This window comes from Octopus sinensis, linkage group LG9, assembly GCF_006345805.1.
Source record: "Octopus sinensis linkage group LG9, ASM634580v1, whole genome shotgun sequence".
Taxonomy (NCBI): Eukaryota; Metazoa; Mollusca; class Cephalopoda; order Octopoda; family Octopodidae; genus Octopus; species Octopus sinensis.
The window spans coordinates 14678486-14692630 of record NC_043005.1 but is presented as its reverse complement, the minus strand read 5'-3'; the positions used below and the strand labels follow the sequence as shown (position 1 = coordinate 14692630).

Here is a 14145-nt window from a genome sequence, read left to right as displayed (position 1 = left end):
CATCTATTAAAATTTTATCACACAGTCACTTATTACTCTAATTTTGTCTTAAATTGTCTGACCGAAAACTCAGATTTTTCAAGTCTATTTTACTATTATCAACATTTGCTCTCTCATTAAACTATGCTAAGCAGATCCCAAAAGAATATTTCCTCCTTCATATTCTTGACTACTTCTCCCCTCTCTCTCTCTATTTCACTCTGTCTCTCTCTCTCTCTATTTCACTCTGTTTGTCTGTCTCTCTCTATTTCACTCTGTCTCTCTCGCCCTCTTTCAATTACCACTCGCCTCGCCAAGACTTCCACCACCAAACCAGTGCATGCAGAAGATGCTCTCCTCTAAACTTGTTAGTTCGACAAGGACCATCTCTTTGTGGCTGGTGACTTCAATGGACATGTTGGACAACATGCTGGGGGCTTCCATGGCATACATGGAGGCTACGGTTATGGTTCCTGCAACTAGGAGGGAACCAGGCTGCTGGAGTTCTGTGATGCAAATGATCTTATGGTTTGCAATACTAACTTCAGAAAACCTGCCAGTCACCTAGTCACTTACTGTTCTGGCAGACACACTAGCCAAATTGACTACATCCTTGCCAAGAAAAGGGAAAGATGGCTGCTTATAAATACCAAAACCTTCCCAGGTGAAGAATGTACCCCACAACATAGACTGGTAGTTAGTGACTTCAGGATCAGGGCTAAATGGATGCCCAGAAGACGACCAGCATGGAGGAGAAGGGTCTGGAAGCTTAAAGATCCTGTGAATGGACAGAGATTTAGAGACATATTACTTGAAACCTTTTAATCCAACTTATTAAAATAATGACCACTTACTAGCCAAGTATGATTGTATATATTAATGCAGATGCATATATGTATATGTTTGTATAAGTGTAAAAGAACCTCTGTATTTTCTGTAACTATGTAGTATACAGATGGTTACCGTGACCATTTAGTATTGGCCTAGTTTTCCTGATACAAAATCTGATTGCTGAATAGTAGTAAACAACCTCTAAGACAAAACTAGTCTATAATCCCCCTACCACTTTAACTTCACCAGGAATAACTTTTATTTACCCCTTTCCTATATCTATAAATAGAAAACTCTTCTGTCTCCATTCAACTGAATATCCCTTGCCACTCACTAGCAGATCAAAATAACTAGAAGAAAATCTGCAGTCAGAAGATAAATTCTAATACCTTAATGTTCTTAACATTTAAGTCAACATCTCTGTCTGTATATCTACCCTCTTTATAATGTTATCAATTAACATGGAAATAAGTATATGTATTGATGAAAAACCTCTATGAATGGCTGATGATTGCTCAACATTTTAAAACTGATGTAATACTTACAATGTTTAATAAAATGATGTAGCGTGAAACAATCGTACCAAATTACTGAAGATATTCTTGTTACTTACTTTGATTATAATCACCCCATGGATTTTATATGGATAACACCATACAAAATTCTGGTGCATCTGACTTAAGTACCATATTCATTTGAATCTAAATTTTGCTGAACTTATATGTATATATATATATATATATATATATATATATATATATATATATATATATAATGTATATATATATATATATAAGTTCAGCAATGTATATATATATATATATATATAAATATACACACATATATATACTCTGAACAAGAGGCCCTTTGTCACCAGCAGAGGTAGGGGCTGTCTGAACTTTGCCCAGGATATTTTTAGTCTAGCAGCTACACTTTCAGAGCACCCCCCCCCCAACTACTGACATGGTCACCTAGGTAATGGAAGCTATCAACTACATCTAGTTTTTCTCTCTGGAATGTGTTGGAGGCTGTATTCTGCACATTTTCAGTGTTCATTGGCCCTGAGCATTTACCACACACAAAATCTATCTTCCCAGTTAGCCTTCTTTTGATATTGCTGCACCTCTTATGTGTTCATAACTTACATTGGGTACATCTTAGGGAGTTTCTACCTACGCCTTTTCTACAGATCGAGCAGAGCCATCTACCTGAAGGGTTTTGTGGTTTGCCTGCCTTCCTACTTATTAAGACTTTGGTTTTATATATACATATATGCATACACATATATTTGCATATATATATATATATATATATATATCATCATCATCATCATCATCATTTAGCATCCGTTTTCCATGCTAGCATGGGTTGGATGGTTTAACTGGGGTCTGTGAAGCCGGAAGGCTTCATCAGGCCCAGTATATATATTATATATATATATATATATATAATGTATATATCTATATCAATCTATACTCACACACATACACATATATAGATGTGTATCATCATTGTTTAACGTCTGCTTTCCATGCTGGCATGGGTTGGACAGTTTGATTGAAGACTGGAGAGCCAGTGGCTGCACAAGGCTCCAATCTGATCTGGCAGAGTTTCTACAGCTGGATGCTCTTCCTAACGCCAAGCACGCCAAGAGTGTAGTAGGTGCTTTTACGTGCCACCGGCACGAGCGCCACTCAGGCAGTACTGGCAACAGCCACACTCAAATGTTGTTTTTTACATGTCACCTGCACAGGTGCCAGTCCAGCGACACTGGCAACAACCTCCCTCGGATGTTTTTTTTCATGTGCCACCAATACAAGTGCCTGTAAGGCGATGCTGGTAACAATCATGCTCGAATGATGCTTTTTATGTGTGACTGGCACGGGCACCAGTCAGCGGCCCTGGCAACGATCACGCTCGGATGGTGCTCTTAGTTCTCCACTATCATGGATGCCAGTCATGTGGTGCTGTCATTGAATTTGATTTCGATTTCACTTCTCTCAACAGGTCTTCACAAGCAGAGTTTAGTGTCTAATGAAGGAAAGGTATGCATAAGTGGGCTGGTTACACCCCTGGCATAGGCCATGGGTTATGGTCTCACTTGGCTTGCCGAGTCTTCTCAAGCACAGCATATTTCCAAAGGTCTCGGTCACTAGTCATTGCCTCGGTGAAGCCTAACATTTGAAGGTCATGCTTCACCACCTCACCACAGATCTTCCTGGGTCTACCTCTTCCACAGGTTCCTTCAACTGCTAGGGTGTGACACTTTTACACACAGCTATCCTCATCCATTCTTACCACATGACCATACCAGCACAGTTGTCTCTCTTGCACACCACATCTGATGTTTCTTAGGTCCAACTTTTCTCTCAAGGTACTTACAATCTGTCGAGTATGCACACTGACATTACACATCCAGTGGAGCTGTTGAGGACATATGTATGTATGTATGTATGTATATATATATTTATACATATATATATTATAAGGGTATATATACCATTTAATATACACAGCTTTTAAATTCAAGTAACTATATATATATATATATATATATATATATATATATATATATATAGGGAGAGTTTATGAAAAAAACAAAAGACGAAGACAGGTGGTGTACAAAACAAACAGATGTATTAGTATAATGCTCAGGAATAGAAAGAGTCTTTTACGTTTTGAGCCTATGCTCTTCTACAGAAAGGGACATAGAAAAAACAAGGAGAGAAGAAAATGTGTGTAGTGGCTAACGAACTATCATGGCAACTATCACACATATATATATATATATATATATATATATATATACATACACACACATATATATACACATACATGTATAATGTATATATCTATCTATACATACTCACACATATATGTATATGTATGCATGTATGTATATGTACATAAGCTTATATATACCATTTAATATACACAGCTTTTAAATTCAAGTAACTATTAGTTTCATGCTGTGAAAACATGATTGTCAGACAAGCGTGTATACTGTGCCATGTATTTTCAAGCAATCTTTCAGACTCAAACATACAATATGGCTGCACTTTTTTGAAGTGATGAGAAAGGAGGCTGGTATTTGATAAAACATGAAAGATGATGGAGGAAGTAAAAAGAAAAAGTGGAATGGGAAAAAACCAGAAGAAAATTAAGAGTTGTGTCTGTTCAGTGTCTTCAAACGAGAATATATTTAGATGGTGTAAATTAATTGAACAAGGATGCTTAATATGGTGAGGGTGGTGTTTTCATCATCATCATCATCATCATCGTTTAACGTCCATTTTCCGCGCTGGCAGTGTTTCTACAGCTGGATACCCTTCCTAACGCCAACCACTCCGCGAGTGTAGTGGGTGCTTTTTACGTGCCACCTGCACAGGTGCCAGAGGGGTCTGGCATCGGCCACGATCAGTTGGTGCTTTTTATGTGCCACCGGCACAGAAGCCAGTCGGAGCGGTGCTGGCATCGGCCACGTTCGGATGTTGCTTTTTATGTGCCACCGGCACAGAAGCCAGTCGGGGCGGTGCTGGCATCGGCCACGTTCGGATGTTGCTTTTTATGTGCCACCGGCACAGAACCCATTCGAGGCGGGGTTGGCATCGGTCACGTTCGGATGGTGCTTTTTATGTGCCACCGGCACGGAAGCCAGTGGAGGCTTCACTGGCGACGGCCACGTTCGGATGGTGCTTTTTATGTGTCACCAGCACAGGTATCACAACTACTACTGTTTCCATTGATATTTGGTTCGATGTTCATGTACATGCACTTGACTCAACAGGTCTCCTCAAGCACAGCGAGATGTTCCGGGATCCCATGATCAGTTGGTGCTTTTTATGTGCCACCGGCACAGAAGCCAGTCGGGGCGGTGCTGGCATCGACCAGGTTCTGATGTTGCTTTTTATGTGCCACCGGCACAGAAGCCATTCAAGGCGGGGTCGGCATCGGTCACGTTCGGATGGTGCTTTTCATGTGCCACCGGCACAGAAGCCAGTGGAGGCTGCACTGGCAACGGCCACGTTCGGATGGTGCTTTTTATGTGTCACCGGCACAGGTATCACAACTACTGTTTCCATTGATATTTGGTTCGATATTCATGTGCCACCGGCACAGAAGCCATTCGAGGCGGGGTTGGCATTGGTCATGTTCGGATGGTGCTTTTTATGCGCCACCGGCACAGAAGCCAGTGGAGGCTGCACTGGCAACGGCCACGTTCGGATGGTGCTTTACATGTGTCACCAGCACAGGTATCCCAACTACTGTTTCCATTGATATTTGGCTCGATGTTCATGTGCCACCGGCACAGAAGCCATTCGAGGCGGGGTTGGCATCGGTCACGTTCGGATGGTGCTTTTTATGTGCCACCGGCACAGGTATCACAACTACTGTTTCCATTGATATTTGGTTCGATATTCATGTGCCACCGGCACAGAAGCCATTTGAGGCGGGGTGGGCATCGGTCACGTTCGGATGGTGCTTTTTATGTGCCACCGGCACAGAAGCCAGTGGAGGCTGCACTGGCAACGGCCACGTTCGGATGGTGCTTTATATGTGTCACCGGCACAGGTATTACAACTACTGTTTCCATTGATATTTGGCTCGATGTTCATGTGCCACCGGCACAGGAGCCATTCGAGGCGGGGTTGGCATCGGTCACGTTCGGATGGAGCTTTTTATGTGCCACTGGCACAGAAGCCAGTGGAGGCTGCACTGGCGACGGCCACGATCAGATGGTGCTTTCTATGTGTCACCGGCACAGGTATCACAACTACTGTTTCCATTGATATTTGGTTCGATGTTCATGTATATGCACTTGACTCGACAGGTCTCCTCAAGCACAGCGAGATGTTCCGGGATCCAAGGTACTTTGGATGGGTAGGGGGTATGCGGAACTGGTGCCAGGAGCATCCCGGGTCTTAGTAGTCACAGTTGAATAAAAGTAATTTGCTCAGATGTTTATATTTAGTGAAAATGCCACATCCTGAACTTAGTAGGTGAGTAGAGATGCAGGCTTTGTTTAGCTGAAAGCTCTCATATCCCTTTTAGATATAAGTACTGTACTTGCTTGTTTTTTGCGAAAAATGACCAGCCCTGTTGTATATTAAAGAGCAAAAGGTTGCTTGAAAGTGCATGGTTTTCTATATGAGCCTGATCAATAATTGTGTTTTCACTGCATAAAACTAATATTAACTTCATTTATGTCATGTATATAGTAAATGATATATATCTCTCACTGGATGGAGTACATTTTTGTTGCTAAATGTAAAATTGAATAAATTATAATCATGGAGAACTATATTAAGCACATTTGGGTGCACTTGGATGTGGGAAGACATTTCACTATGGAAATAATCCAGTGAATAAATCCTCCTCACAGAAAAATGTGTGAAAACCCATTGGGCTATGAATGACTTTATCAGGGGGTAGGATGCATGCATTTCTGTGTCCTTGCTTGTCATCAGTTACTAATATTCGTCTTTCACAGCCCTGTTCAGATAAAATAAATATTACATTTACTGATGCACATTAAGCTTAGCCAAGCTAGAATAAATAACTTGAGTCACATCAAACAGTGTTGAAAAATATATAATTGCATGTGACCATATTTAACAAATAATTATTTACAGTTTAAATTTTATCATTATCTTGTACAAGTTTAATTAAACATGGAACAGAATTACATTATCTCACAGAAACAAAATGATCGATGCAATAAAACGACAGAATTTTTTGGTGAAATATCTTTATATATAAAAGTGAGGTTGTGTGCTGTCTGTCTCCTATGATTTAGATTCCTAACTACTCCCACATTTTGCGGTGCAGTGTAAACCAAAAGCGGGTATCTCATAGTAGTGATTCATATCGAGCCCTTCTGTGTATTAGCACGCGTCTACGATGAGTCTACGATTTAAAAAAAAAATTACCATCTTTTTTTTTCCATTTTTAATGCATTTTTTTGCTATTATATAAGGGAAGTAACTCTCTAAAAATGTATTATTAAATCTCAGAACGTAAAAAGCTACAGTAACACCCCGCCTTTGTGGTTAGCCATATTGAGATGGCTATTATACTTTACATCTCTAAAAATGCTTATATAGTTATCTCCCTTACAAACCCAAGCAACGCCGGGCGATTCTGCTAGTTGATGATAAAAATGAAGCTCAAAATGACAAGGATTGCCCTTATATCAGTGTAGGTGTTTGCATTAATTTAAATATACAATGAAAGTAATCAACTTAAAGTGTATTGTTTCATAATTTTTCAGATTGTCATAACAAATGCACTTACTGGAAAAGTATATGGTTGTTGGTAACATATTTAAGCCAGCTGCTTCTAAATATTCATGCAAACTACTGGGACGTAAGATTTTTTTGAACAACTAAACCAATCATATATGTGTGTGTGTGTGTGTGTGTATCTTTTTTGCTAACATGTAAGTGAAACATGACAAAAGTCAAACATGGATAAAAAAACAGCTTTTTTATAAAATTATATATTCTCAAGACACAAAGCTAGTCACTGTTGATCGTTGTATTGGTATACGCTCAACTGATGAGTCAGGTGTTTGGACTGACCGTGATATGGTAAACGAAGTATGTTTTGCTTATTAAAATATTCTTTTCTAATGCATAAAATTATGTTGCAAAGTCTAGAATGAAATATGCATTGTTGAACTTTTAACTTATTCCAAGAACACATACTGAAACTTATGTACCTTCCATGAAAGTTGATGTATTTGCACTTTCAAAGGGGCTCTGTCCCATGTTATAAACCCCTTTAGTAGGGTCAAATAATATTGTAAGATGGTGAAATTTTGGAAATTGCCTTTATTTACTACCTAGAAGTTATGTTGTTATTTTCACTGAAATCGGAAGTATTTGAAATTTCACAGGGGGTGTTTGCCCCAAAGCACCCACTACACTCACGGAGTGGTTGGCGTTAGGAATGGCATCCAGCTGTAGAAACATGCCAGATAAGACCGGAGCCTGGTGCAGCCTTCTGGCTTCCCAGATCCCCGGTCGAACCGTCCAACCCATGCTAGCATGGAGAACGGACGTTAAACGATGATGATGATGATGATGATGATATATGTATATATATAAGTGTATATCTATCTATCTATCTATCTATCTATCTATCTATATATATATATATATATATATATATATATATATATATATATTGGGTGTGTAGTAAGTAGCTTGCTTATGAACCACATGGTTCTGTGTTCAGTCCCACTGCGTAGCACCTTGGGCAAGTATCTTCTACTATAGCCTCGGACCGACCAGAGCCTTGTGAGTGGATTTGGTGGATGGAAACTGAAAGATGCCTGTCACATATATGTATATATATATGTATCTGTGTATATGTTTGTGTGTCTGTGTTTGACTCCCCAACATCGCTTGACAACCGATGATGGTGTGTTTACGTCTCTGTAACTTAGAGGTTCAGCAAAAGAGACCAATAGAATAAGTACTAAGCTTACAAAGAATGAGTCCTAGGATCAATTTGCTTGACTAAAGGCAGTGCTCCAGCATGACCACAGTCAAATGACTGAAGAGTATATATAATATATATATACACACACACACACTCTCACATACTGAGTAATTAAATTTTTTTTTTTTTATTTCAGGTAAAATTTGGCAGCTGATAATTATGTCTTCTGAAGAACTTGAGCAAGCTTTCTTTGTAGAAATAATTCAAGGAACATTATCTTCCTTCTCTAAAGGTTTAGTTTGGCAAAATCTCTGTGAACATGGATATGGCTGTGTTGACCATTTCTATTTGGAGACATATGAAGATAATGAAATAACCGGCTTAAAACTGCATTTTTTGGATAAACCTATCAGAATCAATGATGATGTAATATGATATTTTATTCACCCATTTTAAGATATCTAATGATGATAAGAAAGCAAATGTGTAATTTATGTTAGTGAATTTGAGATTTCAAAATGGCTGGGTTCAAAATACTAGTAGAGCCAACTTGAAAATCTTTTCTGAAAATATTTATGATGATGGATAGCCCTTGACCTGCCCCTCCACCACTAAATAACCCATCCTATTACCTTTCAAGTCTGTGCTGTCTTTTCTCACAATCTTGTTAATTTTATCTCTCTTTTCTCCTTTATTCCCCCAAAACTTCAATCTGATGATGATGATGATGATAGTGGTGGTGGAGATGGTGATGTGGATAATGATGATGATGATGGTGGTGGTGGTGGTGGAGATGGTGATGTGGATAATGATGATGATATTGACGATTAAGGTGTCACTTGTTTCAAAGTAAACTCTTCCTTCACAAAGTGTCACTTTTCACGTGACTAATCAAAACTTCATCTCCAGTGCTGTTAAAGTCTCACTAGTTTAGTCCACCTTACTATAAATAGGTACCCCTAAGTGCTACATCTTACCACTGCATGCAGTGGGAGCTGTGTATAATTGTTGACTGTTCTATTGCTCTGCACTACTAAATCCATGTTCTACCATTAGTGTTGCATGGAGAGACATTCTCTTAATTCTTGCACTCATCTACAGTTCTCTGTGTTTTAACTCCTTGTCCAAAGAAGGATTTGGCAAAAAGGGACTAAGAAATGGTAGGTATGTTCAGAACACAATGACTTTTTATCTAATCGATGGATTTCAATGATACAGGTCATATCCTGTGCCACTGGTTTGTGTACCTAGTGATGAGGTGCATTTTCAAGCAGTTCACAAACGAGTGTCTACTACAGATTGACATTCAGAGTTAATTAGGATCAAAAATGCTAATCACATGTTGATGGATATTTCTGGACAGGAGAATAGTCAGACAGTAGAATCTATATATTGAACTGTGTGATATAAATATTATTGGTTGTTTGATTGATTGATTGATGGTGGGATTGACTTGGTGGGAGGTGGGAGATGGAAAAATTTAATGTCAAAATGCTAATCACATGTTGATGGATATTCTGGACAGGAGAATAGTCAGACAGTAGAATCTATATATTGAACTGTTGAATAATAATATTATTGTTGTTTTGATTGATTGATTGACTTGGTGGGGAGGTGGGAGATGGAAAGAATTTAATGTTTCTCCCTACAAAACGTAGAGAGAAATGAGAAGAGATCAACACCTTCACAAGAACTGAGGGAACTCAGAATCAGTACTCAAAACAGCTGAGTTTGTCATCATCATCATCATCATCATCGTTTACCGTCCGTCTCCCATGCTAGCATGGGTTGGACGGTTCGACCGGGGATCTGGGAAAGCAGAAGGCTGCACCATGCTCCAGTCTTATCTGGCAATGTTTCTACAGCTGGATGCCCTTCCAACGCGCAACCACTCCGTGAGTGTAGTGGGTGCTTTTTACATGCCACTGCACTGGTGCCAGGCGAGGCTGGCATCGGCCATGGTCGGATTGGTGCATTTTTACGTGGCACCTGCACGGAAACCAGTCAAGGCGCACTGGTTTCGGCCCACGATTCGGATGGTGCTTTTTACGTGCCACCGGCATGGAAGCCAGTTCGAGGCGGCGCTGGCATCGGCCACGATTCGGATAGTGCTTTTTAACGTATCTCCAGTCCAGGGGTCCTGGCATCTGTAAATAATATTTCAAATCATCATTTCAGATACGTTTGAAGAATGATTATGCAGAGTATGAATTCAAATAAAAGAAGAAAGCAAAGATAAGAATGAGAGGTTGATAGAATTTAACCACTAAGAAAAGGTATGGGTATATGGGAACACGTCTTGTTTACATTTTGTGTACTTTAATGTTAGACATCACATCAGTAAAGGAAGGCACACATGTACACATACAGAGACAGACATACACACATATTTTCATCACATATACAAACATAAAATGGTTGGGTGTATATGTAGTGAACAGGCAACTCAGAAGAAATCCAGTTAGGAAGTGACTTCCTTGGTAACGTCCCAGAATGCAGGATAAAATCATTTGGATTTTCCATTGCAGAGTTCAGGTGATGGAATATTTAAGTTCATGGAGTTTATGACTGAGAAACAGCAACTCAATAATATGTTTCAGTGTTTCAGATATTTTTGTCAATTTTTATTTTTTTTTTATCATTACTTTTTTTATTAATTTTTAGTGAAAAGCCAACCCAATGTAACACAGCTGATTCTGAAAATAGGTAATTATTTTATATCTTTTGTAAATTTTTCATCTTGCAACCACACACATGGTATTACATTCAGTCCAGCTGCACAACACCATAGTCTGAACTGATGAACTCACTATAGCCCTGGACCGACGACAAACCAATACTCTACAAGTGAATTTGGAGAACAGAACTTTGTAATTATTCTCTGAGTATCACTGGAATAGTATCCACCTAATGCCTGGGTCACGTTCTGTCATGGCTGATTTAGCTATGGATATTAGCTAATGCCTCTCAAACAAGATTTTTATAACTGGGAGGAATCTTTTATCAAAACTCAAGTCTAAATTTAATTTGCCTACACATAAATGTCTGAAAGAGTTTAACCCTAATCTTATAATATTTCTATTCAAATAATCTTCTTTGTTCAAATCTACTTTGAAAATAATGAAGAATTTAGCAAATAATTTGTCAATTAAACTCTGAAAATCATATTTGAAAATTTTCCAAGTCAAAAGTCCACTCATGTAATGATTCTGTGATAGAATACAAGTGAATGATGGAGAAGGCCCCTTACAGTTTTCCTCCTTCTTTCTTTAGAGAGTTCCTCACTTCCCTCCAATGAATGTAAGCAAGGTTTGTGCATTTTTTCTCATGATTGTGTCATGGTGCAATGAAGAGGTCTAATAAGACCAAAACATAACTAGAGTTATCACCCATACTTACCATGACCAGACTCACTTCCTATGGCATTTCTCCAATTTTTTTTATCTTTTAATCTTGAAATTGTCTCTCTCAATTTTGACAGCATTTGTCATAAAACCAATTAATTTTTCAAAATCACATTAGTATTTAAATGATAGATTTGTTTTTGATTATTACATTAAATATATTAGCTTTCAGTTAAATATACGAGGAGGTACCCAAAAGAACCAGAAACGCTCTCTGTAGACAAGCCAGTTGTAGTCCAGGCTTCTGCCAATAGAAGCCACTTTATGTGACCCTCAGGCATCAGTCTGCCACTGGTGTCATTGAGTGAGGTCGTACTGTTTTGCAGTGATTCTCTCCTATTCATCGATTTCTACTGGGAAAATGGCAGCCGAAACAGTGTCATGCTTCAAACAGCTTACAAAGAGGCTGCCATTAGCAAAACATAAGTTTACAAGTGGTTTAGGATGGTCACTCGTCACTTGAAGAGCAACCTTGTTCAGGGTGACTGTCCACCCTCTTGAATGAATGAAACATCCTGAAAATTCATGAACTGATCTTGGAGGACAGGCACCAAAACATTGACAAACTTTTTGATATAACTGGTTTGTTCTGGAGCTGCTGTCACAAACTTTGAGGGAGGAATTAGGAATGTAAAGAGTTACAGTAAAATTTGTGGCTCACTTGCTCAGAGAAGATGAAAAGAAGTCACAACTGAATGAATGTCATCAGCTGAAAGAAGAGTTGCAAGTTGATGTGGACTTTTTTTTTTAAAGTTCATCACTGGTGATGAAGCTGGTGCTACAGAATTTGCAGATGCTGAAAAGGTGAAGAAAAAAAACGATGGAGATATTAAAAGGCATCACTTTAGAAGAGTTCCAGGACTGCTTCCAACAGTGGAACGACCCTGGACTGATGCATTGATTGAAATGGAGAATACTTTGAAGGTCATAAAAATGTAAACATGTAAAACTAAATGAATAAATAATACTGCAAAATTCCAGTTTCTTTTGGCTACCCCCTCTACCTCCTCGTACATAAATAATGTTTCACTGAATGTCTTATTCTTTTCTTCTTTAGTTGTTGGCCTCTTTTCACTCTTCACAGTATTGTTGTTCATCATCGTCATCATTGTCAGTATCAGGTAAATCTTATATATTATTTATCTTTACTCTCATATATTTCCTTTCTGTGTGTGTGTGTGTGTGTGTGTGTGTTTGTGTGTGTGTGTGTGTGTGTGTCTATGTGTGTGAATCTGTATGCTTATATGTGTTTGTATTGTCTGTGTGTTTCTCTAAAATATAGTAAAGAGGACATTACCAAAGTCTTTGTGTGTGTGTGTATGTGTGTGGATATATGTGATATTCTCCTACCATCTTTATGCATGGCCACAAACTATATTCCACTCCTCTCTCTCACTTTCCACCTGTCTTTCTCCCTTTCACAGATAAACACCACCGCAACCCTTCCGTATCTACTCTCTGATCCCAGAAATCTTCCAGTCTCTTCTCCTCCTTTTCACAGATAAACACCACTGCAACCCTTCCGTATTCTACTCTCTGATCCTTACACCAAGATGAGCATCCCATAAATCTTCCAGTAAGAAGCCCCACATTGGCCAGCCCCAGGCAAGAAGGCACTTATTAATGTGTTTGCCAGCGATGCAACTCCTGTCTCTATATTAACAATACTACAACCATCACTGGGCCTAAGAGACAACATCCTATTACACAGAACTTCTAACCTTAAATATTGCATCACCTGCAAATTGTGTGACAACCTTTATGGCACATTGGGGAAACAGGCTGACACCTTGCTGATCACTTCGGGAGCATATTTAAAGCCATGTACTTCATTTGCTGGGACCAACCTGTCACCACCCCCAACACTACAGGCATTCCATGGTATGTATCAATATCTGGCATTGATACACGCCACGGATCCACTTTCTCAAGAAAACAGAAAGCAACAACGTTTCATATTTGAACCTGGAACCCAGTCACCGACAGTTTTATACTGAACGTTTTTCCTTGTGTCTGAAATGTTTGGTTTCCCACCCCTTTCAGCAAGTTCACTCTACTCTTTTATCAATGACTACAATAATACATACGTACGTACAAACATACATCACACATACACCATTTCATAGTTGGCCTCAACAGACTTCAGCCACATCCCTGCTATATTCTTAGGATATTTGTTTGTTTGTTAAATTACTTCTCTTCTAATGATCACGGTCTTTAATAATAATGGAATGTTCTCATTCTTTCTGTTAAAAGTTACATGAGAAATACCTTAATAGCTAACAATTCTCCATCATATGTTATTATTCATTTATTATGTATAAATATATGTGACACACACATGTATAAAATTAACAGGTAAACCCCATCAGTATTTCAATATCTTCTTTCTTTCCTTTGTTCATTTCACTAATGCATGCGATGCATATATGGATGAGGACAGCTGCATAAAGAAGTGCTGAGCTCTAATTAACAAGGCAGAAAC

At 38.8% G+C, this 14145-nt stretch overlaps 1 protein-coding gene and 1 long non-coding RNA gene across 2 annotated transcripts in view; both read left to right on the top strand.

Annotated features, from left to right (window-relative positions):
• The window catches only part of LOC118764737, a 45011-nt gene extending 36320 nt beyond the window's left edge, over positions 1-8691 (top strand). The window contains exons 8-9 of the mRNA XM_036505704.1: positions 7082-7121; positions 8453-8691. Of these exons, the coding sequence (XP_036361597.1) occupies positions 7082-7121; positions 8453-8691 (279 nt within the window). The remainder of the gene's footprint in view (positions 1-7081; positions 7122-8452) is intronic.
• Positions 8692-10920: 2229 nt separating this feature from the next.
• LOC118764776 overlaps positions 10921-14145 on the top strand; it is a 10171-nt gene continuing 6946 nt past the window's right edge. Inside the window, exons 1-2 of the long non-coding RNA XR_005000577.1 lie at positions 10921-10962; positions 12718-12781. This is a non-coding gene — a long non-coding RNA (uncharacterized LOC118764776). The remainder of the gene's footprint in view (positions 10963-12717; positions 12782-14145) is intronic.